This window comes from Protomyctophum bolini, assembly GCF_963924005.1.
Source record: "Protomyctophum bolini genome assembly, chromosome: 4".
Classification (NCBI taxonomy): Eukaryota; Metazoa; Chordata; class Actinopteri; order Myctophiformes; family Myctophidae; genus Protomyctophum; species Protomyctophum bolini.
The window spans coordinates 8,944,514-8,959,826 of NC_137865.1; the positions used below are offsets into that span (position 1 = coordinate 8,944,514).

The following is a 15,313-nucleotide window of genomic DNA, read 5'->3' on the forward strand; positions in this document are numbered from 1 at the left end:
TCAAATCCTCAAAAATGATGAAAAACGGCGTGCTATAGTATGCCGTACGGTAGGGGCTATAGCCCATGTTCAAAAATGATGAAAATGAGGATAACATTTTTTCAAAATTCAAAAAACGATGGGCTATAACCCATGTTTTTTGAAATTTTGAATTTTCTTCAAATCCTCAAAAATGATGAAAAACGGCGTGCTATAGTATGCCGTACGGTAGGGGCTATAGCCCATGTTCAAAAATGATGAAAAATGAGGATAACATTTTTTTCAAAAATTAAAAAAACAATGGGCTATAACCCATGTTTTTTGAAATTTTTGAATTTTCTTCAAATCCTCAAAAATGATGAAAAACGGCGTGCTATAGTATGCCGTACGGTAGGGGCTATAGCCCATGTTCAAAAATGATGAAAAATGAGGATAACATTTTTTTCAAAAATTCAAAAAACGATGGGCTATAACCCATGTTTTTTGAAATTTTGAATTTTCTTCAAATCCTCAAAAATGATGAAAAACGGCGTGCTATAGTATGCCGTACGGTAGGGGCTATAGCCCATGTTCAAAAATGATGAAAAATGAGGATAACATTTTTTTCAAAAATTCAAAAAACGATGGGCTATAACCCATGTTTTTGAAATTTTGAATTTTCTTCAAATCCTCAAAAATGATGAAAAACGGCGTGCTATAGTATGCCGTACGGTAGGGGCTATAGCCCATGTTCAAAAATGATGAAAAATGAGGATAACATTTTTTTCAAAAATTCAAAAAACGATGGGCTATAACCCATGTTTTTTGAAATTTTGAATTTCTTCAAATCCTCAAAAATGATGAAAAACGGCGTGCTATAGTATGCCGTACGGTAGGGGCTATAGCCCATGTTCAAAAATGATGAAAAATGAGGATAACATTTTTTTCAAAAATTCAAAAACGATGGGCTATAACCCATGTTTTTTGAAATTTTGAATTTTCTTCAAATCCTCAAAAATGATGAAAAACGGCGTGCTATAGTATGCCGTACGGTAGGGGCTATAGCCCATGTTCAAAAATGATGAAAAATGAGGATAACATTTTTTTCAAAAATTCAAAAACGATGGGCTATAACCCATGTTTTTTTGAAATTTTGAATTTTCTTCAAATCCTCAAAAATGATGAAAAACGGCGTGCTATAGTATGCCGTACGGTAGGGGCTATAGCCCATGTTCAAAATGATGAAAAATGAGGATAACATTTTTTTCAAAAATTCAAAAAACGATGGGCTATAACCCATGTTTTTTGAAATTTTGAATTTTCTTCAAATCCTCAAAAATGATGAAAAACGGCGTGCTATAGTATGCCGTACGGTAGGGGCTATAGCCCATGTTCAAAAATGATGAAAAATGAGGATAACATTTTTTTCAAAAATTCAAAAAACGATGGGCTATAACCCATGTTTTTTGAAATTTTGAATTTTCTTCAAATCCTCAAAAATGATGAAAAACGGCGTGCTATAGTATGCCGTACGGTAGGGGCTATAGCCCATGTTCAAAAATGATGAAAAATGAGGATAACATTTTTTTCAAAAATTCATAAAACGATGGGCTATAAACCCATGTTTTTTGAAATTTTGAATTTTCTTCAAATCCTCAAAAATGATGAAAAACGGCGTGCTATAGTATGCCGTACGGTAGGGGCTATAGCCCATGTTCAAAAATGATGAAAAATGAGGATAACATTTTTTTCAAAAATTCAAAAAACGATGGGCTATAACCCATGTTTTTTGAAATTTTGAATTTTCTTCAAATCCTCAAAAATGATGAAAAACGGCGTGCTATAGTATGCCGTACGGTAGGGGCTATAGCCCATGTTCAAAAATGATGAAAAATGAGGATAACATTTTTTTCAAAAATTCAAAAAACGATGGGCTATAACCCATGTTTTTTGAAATTTTGAATTTTCTTCAAATCCTCAAAAATGATGAAAAACGGCGTGCTATAGTATGCCGTACGGTAGGGGCTATAGCCCATGTTCAAAAATGATGAAAAATGAGGATAACATTTTTTTCAAAAATTCAAAAAACGATGGGCTATAACCCATGTTTTTTGAAATTTTGAATTTTCTTCAAATCCTCAAAAATGATGAAAAACGGCGTGCTATAGTATGCCGTACGGTAGGGGCTATAGCCCATGTTCAAAAATGATGAAAAATGAGGATAACATTTTTTTCAAAAATTCATAAAACGATGGGCTATAACCCATGTTTTTTGAAATTTTGAATTTTCTTCAAATCCTCAAAAATGATGAAAAACGGCGTGCTATAGTATGCCGTACGGTAGGGGCTATAGCCCATGTTCAAAAATGATGAAAAATGAGGATAACATTTTTTTAAAAATTCAAAAAACGATGGGCTATAACCCATGTTTTTTGAAATTTTGAATTTTCTTCAAATCCTCAAAAATGATGAAAAACGGCGTGCTATAGTATGCCGTACGGTAGGGGCTATAGCCCATGTTCAAAAATGATGAAAAATGAGGATAACATTTTTTTCAAAAATTCAAAAAACGATGGGCTATAACCCATGTTTTTTGAAATTTTGAATTTTCTTCAAATCCTCAAAAATGATGAAAAACGGCGTGCTATAGTATGCCGTACGGTAGGGGCTATAGCCCATGTTCAAAAATGATGAAAAATGAGGATAACATTTTTTTCAAAAATTCATAAAACGATGGGCTATAACCCATGTTTTTTGAAATTTTGAATTTTCTTCAAATCCTCAAAAATGATGAAAAACGGCGTGCTATAGTATGCCGTACGGTAGGGGCTATAGCCCATGTTCAAAAATGATGAAAAATGAGGATAACATTTTTTTCAAAAATTCAAAAAACGATGGGCTATAACCCATGTTTTTTGAAATTTTGAATTTTCTTCAAATCCTCAAAAATGATGAAGAACGGCGTGCTATAGTATGCCGTACGGTAGGGGCTATAGCCCATGTTCAAAAATGATGAAAAATGAGGATAACATTTTTTTCAAAAAGTCAAAAAACGATGGGCTATAACCCATGTTTTTTGAAATTTTGAATTTTCTTCAAATCCTCAAAAATGATGAAAAACGGCGTGCTATAGTATGCCGTACGGTAGGGGCTATAGCCCATGTTCAAAAATGATGAAAAATGAGGATAACATTTTTTTCAAAAATTCAAAAAACGATGGGCTATAACCCATGTTTTTTGAAATTTTGAATTTTCTTCAAATCCTCAAAAATGATGAAAAACGGCGTGCTATAGTATGCCGTACGGTAGGGGCTATAGCCCATGTTCAAAAATGATGAAAAATGAGGATAACATTTTTTTCAAAAATTTAAAAAACGATGGGCTATAACCCATTTTTTTGAAATTTTGAATTTTCTTCAAATCCTCAAAAATGATGAAAAACGGCGTGCTATAGTATGCCGTACGGTAGGGGCTATAGCCCATGTTCAAAAATGATGAAAAATGAGGATAACATTTTTTTCAAAAATTCAAAAAACGATGGGCTATAACCCATGTTTTTTGAAATTTTGAATTTTCTTCAAATCCTCAAAAATGATGAAAAACGGCGTGCTATAGTATGCCGTACGGTAGGGGCTATAGCCCATGTTCAAAAATGATGAAAAATGAGGATAACATTTTTTTCAAAAATTCAAAAAACGATGGGCTATAACCCATGTTTTTTGAAATTTTGAATTTTCTTCAAATCCTCAAAAATGATGAAAAACGGCGTGCTATAGTATGCCGTACGGTAGGGGCTATAGCCCATGTTCAAAAATGATGAAAAATGAGGATAACATTTTTTTCAAAAATTCATAAAACGATGGGCTATAACCCATGTTTTTTGAAATTTTGAATTTTCTTCAAATCCTCAAAAAGGATGAAAAACGGCGTGCTATAGTATGCCGTACGGTAGGGGCTATAGCCCATGTTCAAAAATGATGAAAAATTAGGATAACATTTTTTTCAAAAATTCAAAAAACGATGGGCTATAACCCATGTTTTTTGAAATTTTGAATTTTCTTCAAATCCTCAAAAATGATGAAAAACGGCGTGCTATAGTATGCCGTACGGTAGGGGCTATAGCCCATGTTCAAAAATGATGAAAAATGAGGATAACATTTTTTTCAAAAATTCAAAAAACGATGGGCTATAACCCATGTTTTTTGAAATTTTGAATTTTCTTCAAATCCTCAAAAATGATGAAAAACGGCGTGCTATAGTATGCCGTACGGTAGGGGCTATAGCCCATGTTCAAAAATGATGAAAAATGAGGATAACATTTTTTTCAAAAATTCAAAAAACGATGGGCTATAACCCATGTTTTTTGAAATTTTGAATTTTCTTCAAATCCTCAAAAATGATGAAAAACGGCGTGCTATAGTATGCCGTACGGTAGGGGCTATAGCCCATGTTCAAAAATGATGAAAAATGAGGATAACATTTTTTTCAAAAATTCATAAAACGATGGGCTATAACCCATGTTTTTTGAAATTTTGAATTTTCTTCAAATCCTCAAAAATGATGAAAAACGGCGTGCTATAGTATGCCGTACGGTAGGGGCTATAGCCCATGTTCAAAAATGATGAAAAATGAAGATAACATTTTTTTCAAAAATTCAAAAAACGATGGGCTATAACCCATGTTTTTTGAAATTTTGAATTTTCTTCAAATCCTCAAAAATGATGAAAAACGGCGTGCTATAGTATGCCGTACGGTAGGGGCTATAGCCCATGTTCAAAAATGATGAAAAATGAGGATAACATTTTTTTCAAAAATTCAAAAAACGATGGGCTATAACCCATGTTTTTTGAAATTTTGAATTTTCTTCAAATCCTCAAAAATGATGAAAAACGGCGTGCTATAGTATGCCGTACGGTAGGGGCTATAGCCCATGTTCAAAAATGATGAAAAATGAGGATAATTTTTTTTTTTTAATTCAAAAAACGATGGGCTATAACCCATGTTTTTTGAAATTTTGAATTTTCTTCAAATCCTCAAAAATGATGAAAAACGGCGTGCTATAGTATGCCGTACGGTAGGGGCTATAGCCCATGTTCAAAAATGATGAAAAATGAGGATAAAATCAAAAAACGATGGGCTATAACCCATGTTTTTTGAAATTTTGAATTTTCTTCAAATCCTCAAAAATGATGAAAAACGGCGTGCTATAGTATGCCGTACGGTAGGGGCTATAGCCCATGTTCAAAAATGATGAAAAATGAGGATAACATTTTTTTCAAAAATTCAAAAAACGATGGGCTATAACCCATGTTTTTAGAAATTTTGAATTTTCTTCAAATCCTCAAAAATGATGAAAAACGGCGTGCTATAGTATGCCGTACGGTAGGGGCTATAGCTCATGTTCAAAAATGATGAAAAATGAGGATAAGATTTTTTTCAAAAATTCAAAAAACAATGGGCTATAACCCATGTTTTTTGAAATTTTGAATTTTCTTCAAATCCTCAAAAATGATGAAAAACGGCGTGCTATAGTATGCCGTACGGTAGGGGCTATAGCCCATGTTCAAAAATGATGAAAAATGAGGATAACATTTTTTTCAAAAATTCAAAAAACGATGGGCTATAACCCATGTTTTTTGAAATTTTGAATTTTCTTCAAATCCTCAAAAATGATGAAAAACGGCGTGCTATAGTATGCCGTACGGTAGGGGCTATAGCCCATGTTCAAAAATGATGAAAAATGAGGATAACATTTTTTTCAAAAATTCAAAAAACGATGGGCTATAACCCATGTTTTTAGAAATTTTGAATTTTCTTCAAATCCTCAAAAATGATGAAAAACGGCGTGCTATAGTATGCCGTACGGTAGGGGCTATAGCTCATGTTCAAAAATGACGAAAAATGAGGATAAGATTTTTTTCAAAAATTCAAAAAACAATGGGCTATAACCCATGTTTTTTGAAATTTTGAATTTTCTTCAAATCCTCAAAAATGATGAAAAACGGCGTGCTATAGTATGCCGTACGGTAGGGGCTATAGCCCATGTTCAAAAATGATGAAAAATGAGGATAACATTTTTTTCAAAAATTCAAAAAACGATGGGCTATAACCCATGTTTTTTGAAATTTTGAATTTTCTTCAAATCCTCAAAAATGATGAAAAACGGCGTGCTATAGTATGCCGTACGGTAGGGGCTATAGCCCATGTTCAAAAATGATGAAAAATGAGGATAACATTTTTTTCAAAAATTCAAAAAACGATGGGCTATAACCCATGTTTTTTGAAATTTTGAATTTTCTTCAAATCCTCAAAAATGATGAAAAACGGCGTGCTATAGTATGCCGTACGGTAGGGGCTATAGCCCATGTTCAAAAATGATGAAAAATGAGGATAACATTTTTTTCAAAAATTCAAAAAACAATGGGCTATAACCCATGTTTTTTGAAATTTTGAATTTTCTTCAAATCCTCAAAAATGATGAAAAACGGCGTGCTATAGTATGCCGTACGGTAGGGGCTATAGCCCATGTTCAAAAATGATGAAAAATGAGGATAATTTTTTTTTTTTTAATTCAAAAAACGATGGGCTATAACCCATGTTTTTTGAAATTTTGAATTTTCTTCAAATCCTCAAAAATGATGAAAAACGGCGTGCTATAGTATGCCGTACGGTAGGGGCTATAGCCCATGTTCAAAAATGATGAAAAATGAGGATAAAATCAAAAAACGATGGGCTATAACCCATGTTTTTTGAAATTTTGAATTTTCTTCAAATCCTCAAAAATGATGAAAAACGGCGTGCTATAGTATGCCGTACGGTAGGAGCTATAGCCCATGTTCAAAAATGTAGAAAAATTAGGATAATTTTTTTTTCAAAAATTCAAAAAACGATGGGCTATAACCCATGTTTTTTGAAATTTTGAATTTTCTTCAAATCCTCAAAAATGATGAAAAACGGCGTGCTATAGTATGCCGTACGGTAGGGGATATAGCCCATGTTCAAAAATGAAAAATGAGGATAACATTTTTTTCAAAAATTCAAAAAACGATGGGCTATAACCCATGTTTTTTGAAATTTTGAATTTTCTTCAAATCCTCAAAAATGATGAAAAACGGCATGCTATAGTATGCCGTACGGTAGGGGCTATAGCCCATGTTCAAAAATGATGAAAAATGAGGATAACATTTTTTTCAAAAATTCAAAAAACGATGGGCTATAACCCATGTTTTTTGAAATTTTGAATTTTCTTCAAATCCTCAAAAATGATGAAAAACGGCGTGCTATAGTATGCCGTACGGTAGGGGCTATAGCTCATGTTCAAAAATGATGAAAAATGAGGATAAGATTTTTTTCAAAAATTCAAAAAACAATGGGCTATAACCCATGTTTTTTGAAATTTTGAATTTTCTTCAAATCCTCAAAAATGATGAAAAACGGCGTGCTATAGTATGCCGTACGGTAGGGGCTATAGCCCATGTTCAAAAATGATGAAAAATGAGGATAACATTTTTTTCAAAAATTCAAAAAACGATGGGCTATAACCCATGTTTTTTGAAATTTTGAATTTTCTTCAAATCCTCAAAAATGATGAAAAACGGCGTGCTATAGTATGTCGTACGGTAGGGGCTATAGCCCATGTTCAAAAATGATGAAAAATGAGGATAATTTTTTTTTCAAAAATTCAAAAAACGATGGGCTATAACCCATGTTTTTTTAAATTTTGAATTTTCTTCAAATCCTCAAAAATGATGAAAAACGGCGTGCTATAGTATGGCATGAATTGAACAAAGGGCATTGTTCAATTCATCAAAACATTTAGAGACAAACAAATAGACACTTATATGTAGTTAAAGCAACAGAGTTAAGCAACAGAAACAAACAATGGATTCTACAGAGACACCAATTTAATTATAAATGTCAATAAAGTTGAATATCTAATAATATCAATTTAAAATGCATTATCCAATACAAATTTCCTTACCATTTTTAATGTTTTAGTTTTGTATTGCTATTTTTATTTGCTAATTGTAGATCGACCTACTTTTTGTTTCTGGCATTCCGCTGCTTGTTATTTTTTATTTTATTTTCATGTGAAGTACTTTGAGTTGCATTTTATGTATGACATGTGCTATATAAATAAAGTTTAATATGTGAAGTACTTTAGTTGTCAAGGATGCAGACAGAGTTGAACCCAGGAGCAAAGTCACAACAAACTAGAGTATAATAATAAAGTATTTAATAAAGAATTACGAGATATCTTACACAGGGGAATGCAGGTAGGAATCAGGCATGAATCAGAATGACATCAAAGTCAACACATGAACAGGCAGGACATCTGTGACACAGGTTATGAACTGACAATGAGTGTTTGTACTGAGTCCAGTTTTATAGTGAGCAGGTTGATTGGAGAAGTGTTCACTGCTGGGCTGATTAGGTAGTTGACAGGTGTGTAAATGGAACTGGGTGTGCTGGAATGGGATATGGGAGGCCAGTGTGGAGACTGAGGGAGAGACAGAATGTGACAGAGTTGCATTTTATGTATGAAATGTGCTATATAAATAAAGTTTACACCACTGACTGTCCCTCCATATAAAATAAAGGCGAAAGTCACAAAAGAAAATTGATCAGTTTGATCAGCAATTTCCGCAATTTGCAATTTCCGCAATTTCCATGGGGTTGGTAGGTTTAAGTATGTAGGACTAGTAGCATGCCAAAGTTTGTGCTATTGCCATAGAGAATGCATTGGGCGTCTAAGTTTAATAACTCAGAAACTACAAAACATTTCAAAGTAAAATAGTTCATGGTAAAAGGTTAGCTGGACAGGGTTGTTTCAGACATAAGCCCCTACCGTTACCGTTACATCTCAGGAAACAGGGGGAGAGAGCACCGTCTCCCAATGGTCCTCCAGCACCTTGATGTCATGACATGACATGGGACTTGAACCGGCCAACTCTCTGTAGCAGAGGCAACCAGTCAAGCGCTCCACACCATTGCACCAAGGCACCTTTGGGCATTTCAGCAGATGTCTCCTGGTGCTTTTGAGTTTTTATTATTTATTCAAGCCTTGAAAAGTTCAAATTACTGCAGCATTGAGCTGTAGGAGGAACAGGCCTTGAACATGGAATGTCTGTACTGAAAGCCTGATGATTAGACCACTGCACCATCAGTCAGACACTCTCAGGCAAAGTCTCCTGGTAATTTTGAAGTGATCTTTTGTTCGTTAGCCTTCAGTTAGTAAAGTTTAAATAACACAGCATCATATTAATCAGATGTTTCTTAGCGCTGTTGAGTTGTTCTTTTGTATGATAGTGTAACAGCCGGGAATCGAACCCTGGTCTCCCACGTGGAAAGCCAACATCTTAACCACTACGACAATTAGAGTTTTGAGGTAGTCAGGCTGAGGCTGAGGCTGAGGCTGAGGCTGAGGCTGTGAGCCACTGCTAGAATAGCAGTAAATTAAGCTCAATAACTAGCATTAAACTTTAGGAAGAGTGGGATTTGAACATGAACTCTCTGTGCTGAATCAATCAGTAACATCTGCCTCTTTGTACTCTTGAAGAGATCTTTTGTATGTTAGCCTTCAGATAGTAAAGTTGAAAGAATCAAGAGTAGAACATAGAATCATGTTCATCAGAGTGTAACACGCAGGAATCAAACACAGGTCCCCTGCACTGAAGGCCAACATCTTAACCACTAAGCCAAAGCAATTGCTTATGGCTCAGTGGAGATATGAGACTTTTGAGGTCATCAGGCTGAGGCTGTCAGCCACTGCTATACAATAGCCTTCAGTTAATACACCTCTACATGTTCTAATCCTGTTCTCCTATAGCTCAAATTAAATAACTCATAAACTACAAAACATTTCAAAATAAAAAAGTTCCAGCATGTGTCTCCACAGTATGCTGAATGATAAAAAGTGTGAATGGAGTTTCTAGGTGAAAGTGATTTTTGATTTGAAAAGAATGACGAAATGACAAAAACGATGGGTTATAGCCCATGTTTTTTGAAATTTTGGAAAAAAAAAAGTTATCCTCGTTTCTCATCATTTTTTCAATTTCCGCAATTTCCGCTATTAGCAATCATTTTTTTCCGCAATTTTCCGCAATTCCTCTGCAATATTCCGCAATTTTTCCGCAATACCTCTGCAATACTACGGCAAAATTTTCTTTTTTTAAACACTCCGCAATTTGCTAATGTTTCTCATCCTCCGCAACACCGCAATTTTTCCGGTAAATACAACAAATTGAGCAGGGCACTGCAGGGAGTTGAACCCCGTTCCGGTAAACCAGAAGTACCAGTACCAGTGCCTTAGCTTTTGTGTATTCAACTATTTGGGTAACATGTGAGCTTTATCCTCTAATTCATGGGCCTGGATTTTTTTTCTCCAAAAATTCAAAAAACGATGGGCTATACGATGGGCTATAACCCCGTACGATATGGGCTATAGCCCATGGTCCAAAATGATGAGAAACGAGGATAACTTTTTTTTTCAAAATTTCAAAAAACATGGGCTATAACCCATCGTTTTTGTCATTTTGTCATTTTTTTCAAATCCTCAAAAATGATGAAAAACGGCGCGCTATAGTATGCCGTACGATATGGGCTATAGCCCATGGTCCAAAATGATGAGAAATGAGGAATTTCAAAAAACATGTGCTATAACCAGAGTTGGGTGTAACGAGTAACGGAAAATATCGTTACTGTAACGACACTACTTTGGTCGGTAGCGAGTAATATAACGACACTACTCCTCCAAAATTGATAATCACACTACAGTTACTGGTCGCTTTAGCGCTGCCGTTACTCGCTACTTGCGTCATGTGGCTGCTTTCAGCAGTGTTGCTTTAGAGAATAATGCACACAACGGAGATGAGTTGAACATGAACACTAATGGTGCGCTGGCAACGCAGTACGCAGTACGGACTAGAACATGTCAAACCGGTGTCAGATCATCAGCAGCACAGCATTTTTCGTTACTGTCGTGGACTCGTAGGGTGGCCACTGGCCAGACGTCCGGTTTTAGACCCACCTTTCCTCCTCCCAACTCAACCTCTGGCCGGACACATCATTGTCCGTTTTTTTGTGATATAGCCTACAGTGCTTGTGTCATAACTGTCATTTAAGTCGTCTCTGTATTAAAATCTCCGTAGCACTTTTCCGCTGCACAGAAAGCTCCCAGTCTCCCCACTGTCACAGAGACAGAGCAGGCGTTGGGGTGTTGCCATGTCCGCTTATTACAAGCGACTTTGGGCTTGTTTTATGATAGCCCAGTCAGGCTTCTTTTGGGCTGTTTTCATAGACATGGCTGCTTGTTTCTCTTCTAAAACCTGGCAACACTGCCAATGGGAGGGTCCGTTTGTTTGTTGTAGAACGTGTGCTCTCACAATCACTAGTTAGTTAATGTAGAGATAAATAAACCAAATATGCCGAAATGAAAAACTACATTTAATGAGCAATGGAGCAGGGGACTCCACATCATAAAGAAAGGGATCCTAAAGCACTGTGAACATAATTATAGTCTACTGATTTATCTCAGTCTCATTATTTTATTTGAATATATATTGTTGGGAAAGTTAATATTTGCCTAGAACCACGTGGTACTGTGGTTTTCAACCATTTTCATATCAAGGTCCAGTATGTATTCTGCATTTTAGCCATGGACCACCATTTGATGAGATTTGGCCTCACAGACCCCAAACTAAATATTATGTTGTTGTGTGGCAGTTCAGTGCAAATTATTTGACAATGCATCTCAGGCGATTTTATGGAGTAACGCAAAAGTAATGTAACGAGTAATGTAACTAGTTACTTTCTCCAGGGAGTAATAAAGTAATGTAAGGCATTACTTTTTTCAAAAGTAATATGTAATATGTAGTGCCTTACTTTTATGAGTAACGGACCCCAACTCTGGCTATAACCCATCGTTTTTTCCGCAAAACTCCGCAATACTCCGCAATACTCCGCAATTTTTCAAAAAACATGGCCTATAACCAATCGTTGTTTTCCGCAATTTTCCGCATTTGCTCCGCAACACTCTGCAATACTCCGCAATTTTTCAAAAAACATGGGCTATAACCCATCGTTTTTTCCACAATTTTCCCCAATTCCTACGCTACACTAGATCTAGATCTTAGATCAAAAAATCGTGAACATCTTTGAATATATAGACTTTCAGAGCGATCATTTTTATTGTGACCCTCACAGTCACCAGATTCCAACCCAATAGTACGGCTACACGCCTATGGGAGATTTTGTAGGCTACTGACGTGTTGCACCTCTTCACTAGAGCAGTTTTACTTTTAAAGAGAGAGAGAAAGAGCGAGAGGGAGATAGGTATACCTTAACTGTACACAAACCCAGGCTGACAAATACACCAAAGTTCAGCATCCATTCAACTGCAGTCAAGCCAGAGATATTTTGTGTGTAATGTGAATCACGCTCTGCAGGACGGTTCTGGGGCCTGCCAGCATGGTTGTGTACTGTATAGGCTACGTGTTTGGGGGGGGGGGGGGGGGGGTTCCATGTGTCCTTTTTTTTTAGCTCACCCTGCTGCTCATTGGAACCTTACCCCTCTTCACAGCTGCTGATTTACATGGTGGCCAAATAGCTCTGCATGTGGTGGGCTCGATCCAGGGGGCTGTTGTTTTGGAGCGAAGACTCAACTATAAACTCTATAGGCTACTTCTTGGATTATATGGTGGCAAAAACAATTAAAACACCACCTCCCTAAAACCATGGACGGGACTCTGAGCCGAGTAGAGACCTTTTCTTTCGTCAATCCTTGGATCCGATATTTCCTCTTCTTCTTCAGCTTCTTGTTCTGGGTAAGTGGACATTGTCTGAGTGGGCTGTGCCTATGGTCACAGTGTTTCTGACTGTTTGGGAATTAAAGGGTTAAACAACAGAAACCCGTCCTGCTCACAGAAAAAAACGACAATAAATACTCGTGAAAAAGGAGGGAGAAATAAAATAGGTTGACATTCTTATTCCGATAGTCTCCCACCAGACTCCTCACAGCACTGCCTGTTTTAAGATGATTTACAGTAGTAATATTGTGCCACTCATGGGCCATACATCAGCGTCGTGGTGTCATGCAGGGGTAGCTCGTCAAACCACCACTGAAGTAGGCTACCACTGAAGCCATTCAACTCCTGTCTAGCCTGCAGGTTTATATGGGGGGACTGTCATAACGCAGTTACATAACATTGTAACGTTTCCATACTGAGAAAAGGTTTCACACACACTTCAGCCCATCCACACAGGGAAGGACAAACTAGAATAGCTGATCTACAAGCTCACAACACATCGCAACTCTATGCATTGTGAGCTTGTCGATAAGTTATTTTGGTTTATTGTTCCCTCCCAGAATATGGATGGGTTCGACCAAGTAGTTAAAAGCAGTTGGTCATACAGTTGGCCCCACATCTCCATGGCTCAGCTCACTAAGCTATAGTAGTTCTCAAACATTTTCATGTCAAGGACCCCCATAATTATTTATTTAGCCGCAGACCCCCTATTGAAAAGGTTTCGTTCCAGGGACCCCATGAGAGAAGACCTGTCCAAATGTTTGTTAAAATCCTTCAAAAATAGCAGATCTACAAGCTCACATCTCAAGTGGGTGTCCCATATCCCACTTTGAGAACCAGTCCACAAACCATTACCATCACAGACAGTCAAATCCACAAAGAGAGAAGACATACAGTAAAAGTATTTAAAGCATTTTTAACAGCTGCTGTGTGAAGCACAGCAAAGCTGGTTTACATTTAATTTTTTCCTTTTATTATTATTTTTTAAATAAGATTCCTTAAAATAATTAGCTGGAATACTTTTACTCCACACAGCGACCACACCACACGTCCACAGACAAAAACTTTGCAGTTTGGAAAAGAGAAGGACACTTTGTTGGCCATTGTCCCACTTAATTGTATGGTTTTGTTGATTTACAGTAATAATTTTGGGGAGTCAAAGCAAACCATTTCAAAGCCGCTTCTACGTTTTATCCCTACTAGCACAGAAGAGAACTGGAGTTTATTTTTCCATAGCAAATTTAGACAATCGAGACAATGACTCCTGTCACCACACAAAAGAACCAGTGCTGCTCTGCAAGAGAGAATATACATGCACCACTGGTTGTAACAACGTAGGCCACATTTTTCCAAGTATTTGTACTTTTTGTACTCGAGAAGTATTGTAGATTCCATCTCCATTGTTACTGCATTTCTTACAATGTGGCTCTGCAGGGATCTTTGTCTATATGTGTCTGTTTGTCCAGAGTTAATCTCACACACCGGCAGTGGGCGAGCGCTGATGCTTTGGCATGGAGCGTCAGATCAACATGGAATGAATTCTGTACTAGTGGCTATATAAAGGAGCATGTCTTGAGTATACAGGGTTTGATGAGGCCAGATCAACATATGGAGATCTAAGGGTGTTAACGGGGACATTCTCTTGAGTATACAGGGTTTGATGAGGCCAGATCAACATATGGAGATCTAAGGGTGTTAACGGGGACATTCTCTTGAGTATACAGGGTTTGATGAGGCCAGATCAACATATGGAGATCTAAGGGTGTTAACGGGGACATTATCTTGAGTATACAGGGTTTGATGAGGCCAGATCAACATATGGAGATCTAAGGGTGTTAACGGGGACATTCTCTTGAGTGTACAGGGTTTGATGAGGGCCCAGGTAGGGCCGGGCCTTAATTTTTGGGCCTGTTGAAAACACTAGTTTTACCGGCTGCCGGGCGAGACTGCTTTGGGGCAGTTTGAACATGGAGATCCCGAGATGTAATCCACCCACCTGGGTCTGCCACAGGGTCTCCTGATTTCATAGTAAATGCGACCTTTGCTATTAATCTGGTGTCCATGAGGTCAGATGTAGAGTTTCTCCAGATATGCAGATCTATAGTCTTCTCCATGTATGGCTATCCACTATCCAGGGTTTGATGAGGCCCTCAAGGGCGAGGTCGCACTGAAACAACAGAGCTTCTTAATACGGCACAGTTAAAAAGAAGGGGTTAAACTATTAATCTGGTGTCCGTGAGGTCCTATTGTTAGGTTAACATGTGAATTGGCGCGAAACTACGGCTGCAATTCAAAACTGGCCCATCAATCAAACCAAAGCAATGCACAACTATGAATATTAAGCTATGTTACAGGAAAACTATGCCAAAGTCACTCTTAACAAGCGGGATTACATTAGATAATTGACACTGGGTGAAAAAAGTGTTGCAAAATCGTGGGATAAAAAATATATAATGACCTAAAAATCTTTTTCAGAGATGACAACCTGGCTAGAACACATGGCAAGGGGTTAAAGATTAATACTGGATAGGTTGTATTGTCTGATTGTA

General features: G+C 36.9%; 1 protein-coding gene across 1 annotated transcript in view; it reads left to right on the forward strand.

Moving 5' to 3' along the window:
- Positions 1-12,549: 12,549 nt before the first annotated feature.
- The window catches only part of tspan33b (tetraspanin 33b), a 30,656-nt gene continuing 27,892 nt past the window's right edge, over positions 12,550-15,313 (forward strand). Inside the window, exon 1 of the mRNA XM_080761405.1 lies at positions 12,550-12,782. Within this exon, the coding sequence (XP_080617531.1) occupies positions 12,693-12,782 (90 nt within the window). The 5' untranslated portion in view covers positions 12,550-12,692. The remainder of the gene's footprint in view (positions 12,783-15,313) is intronic.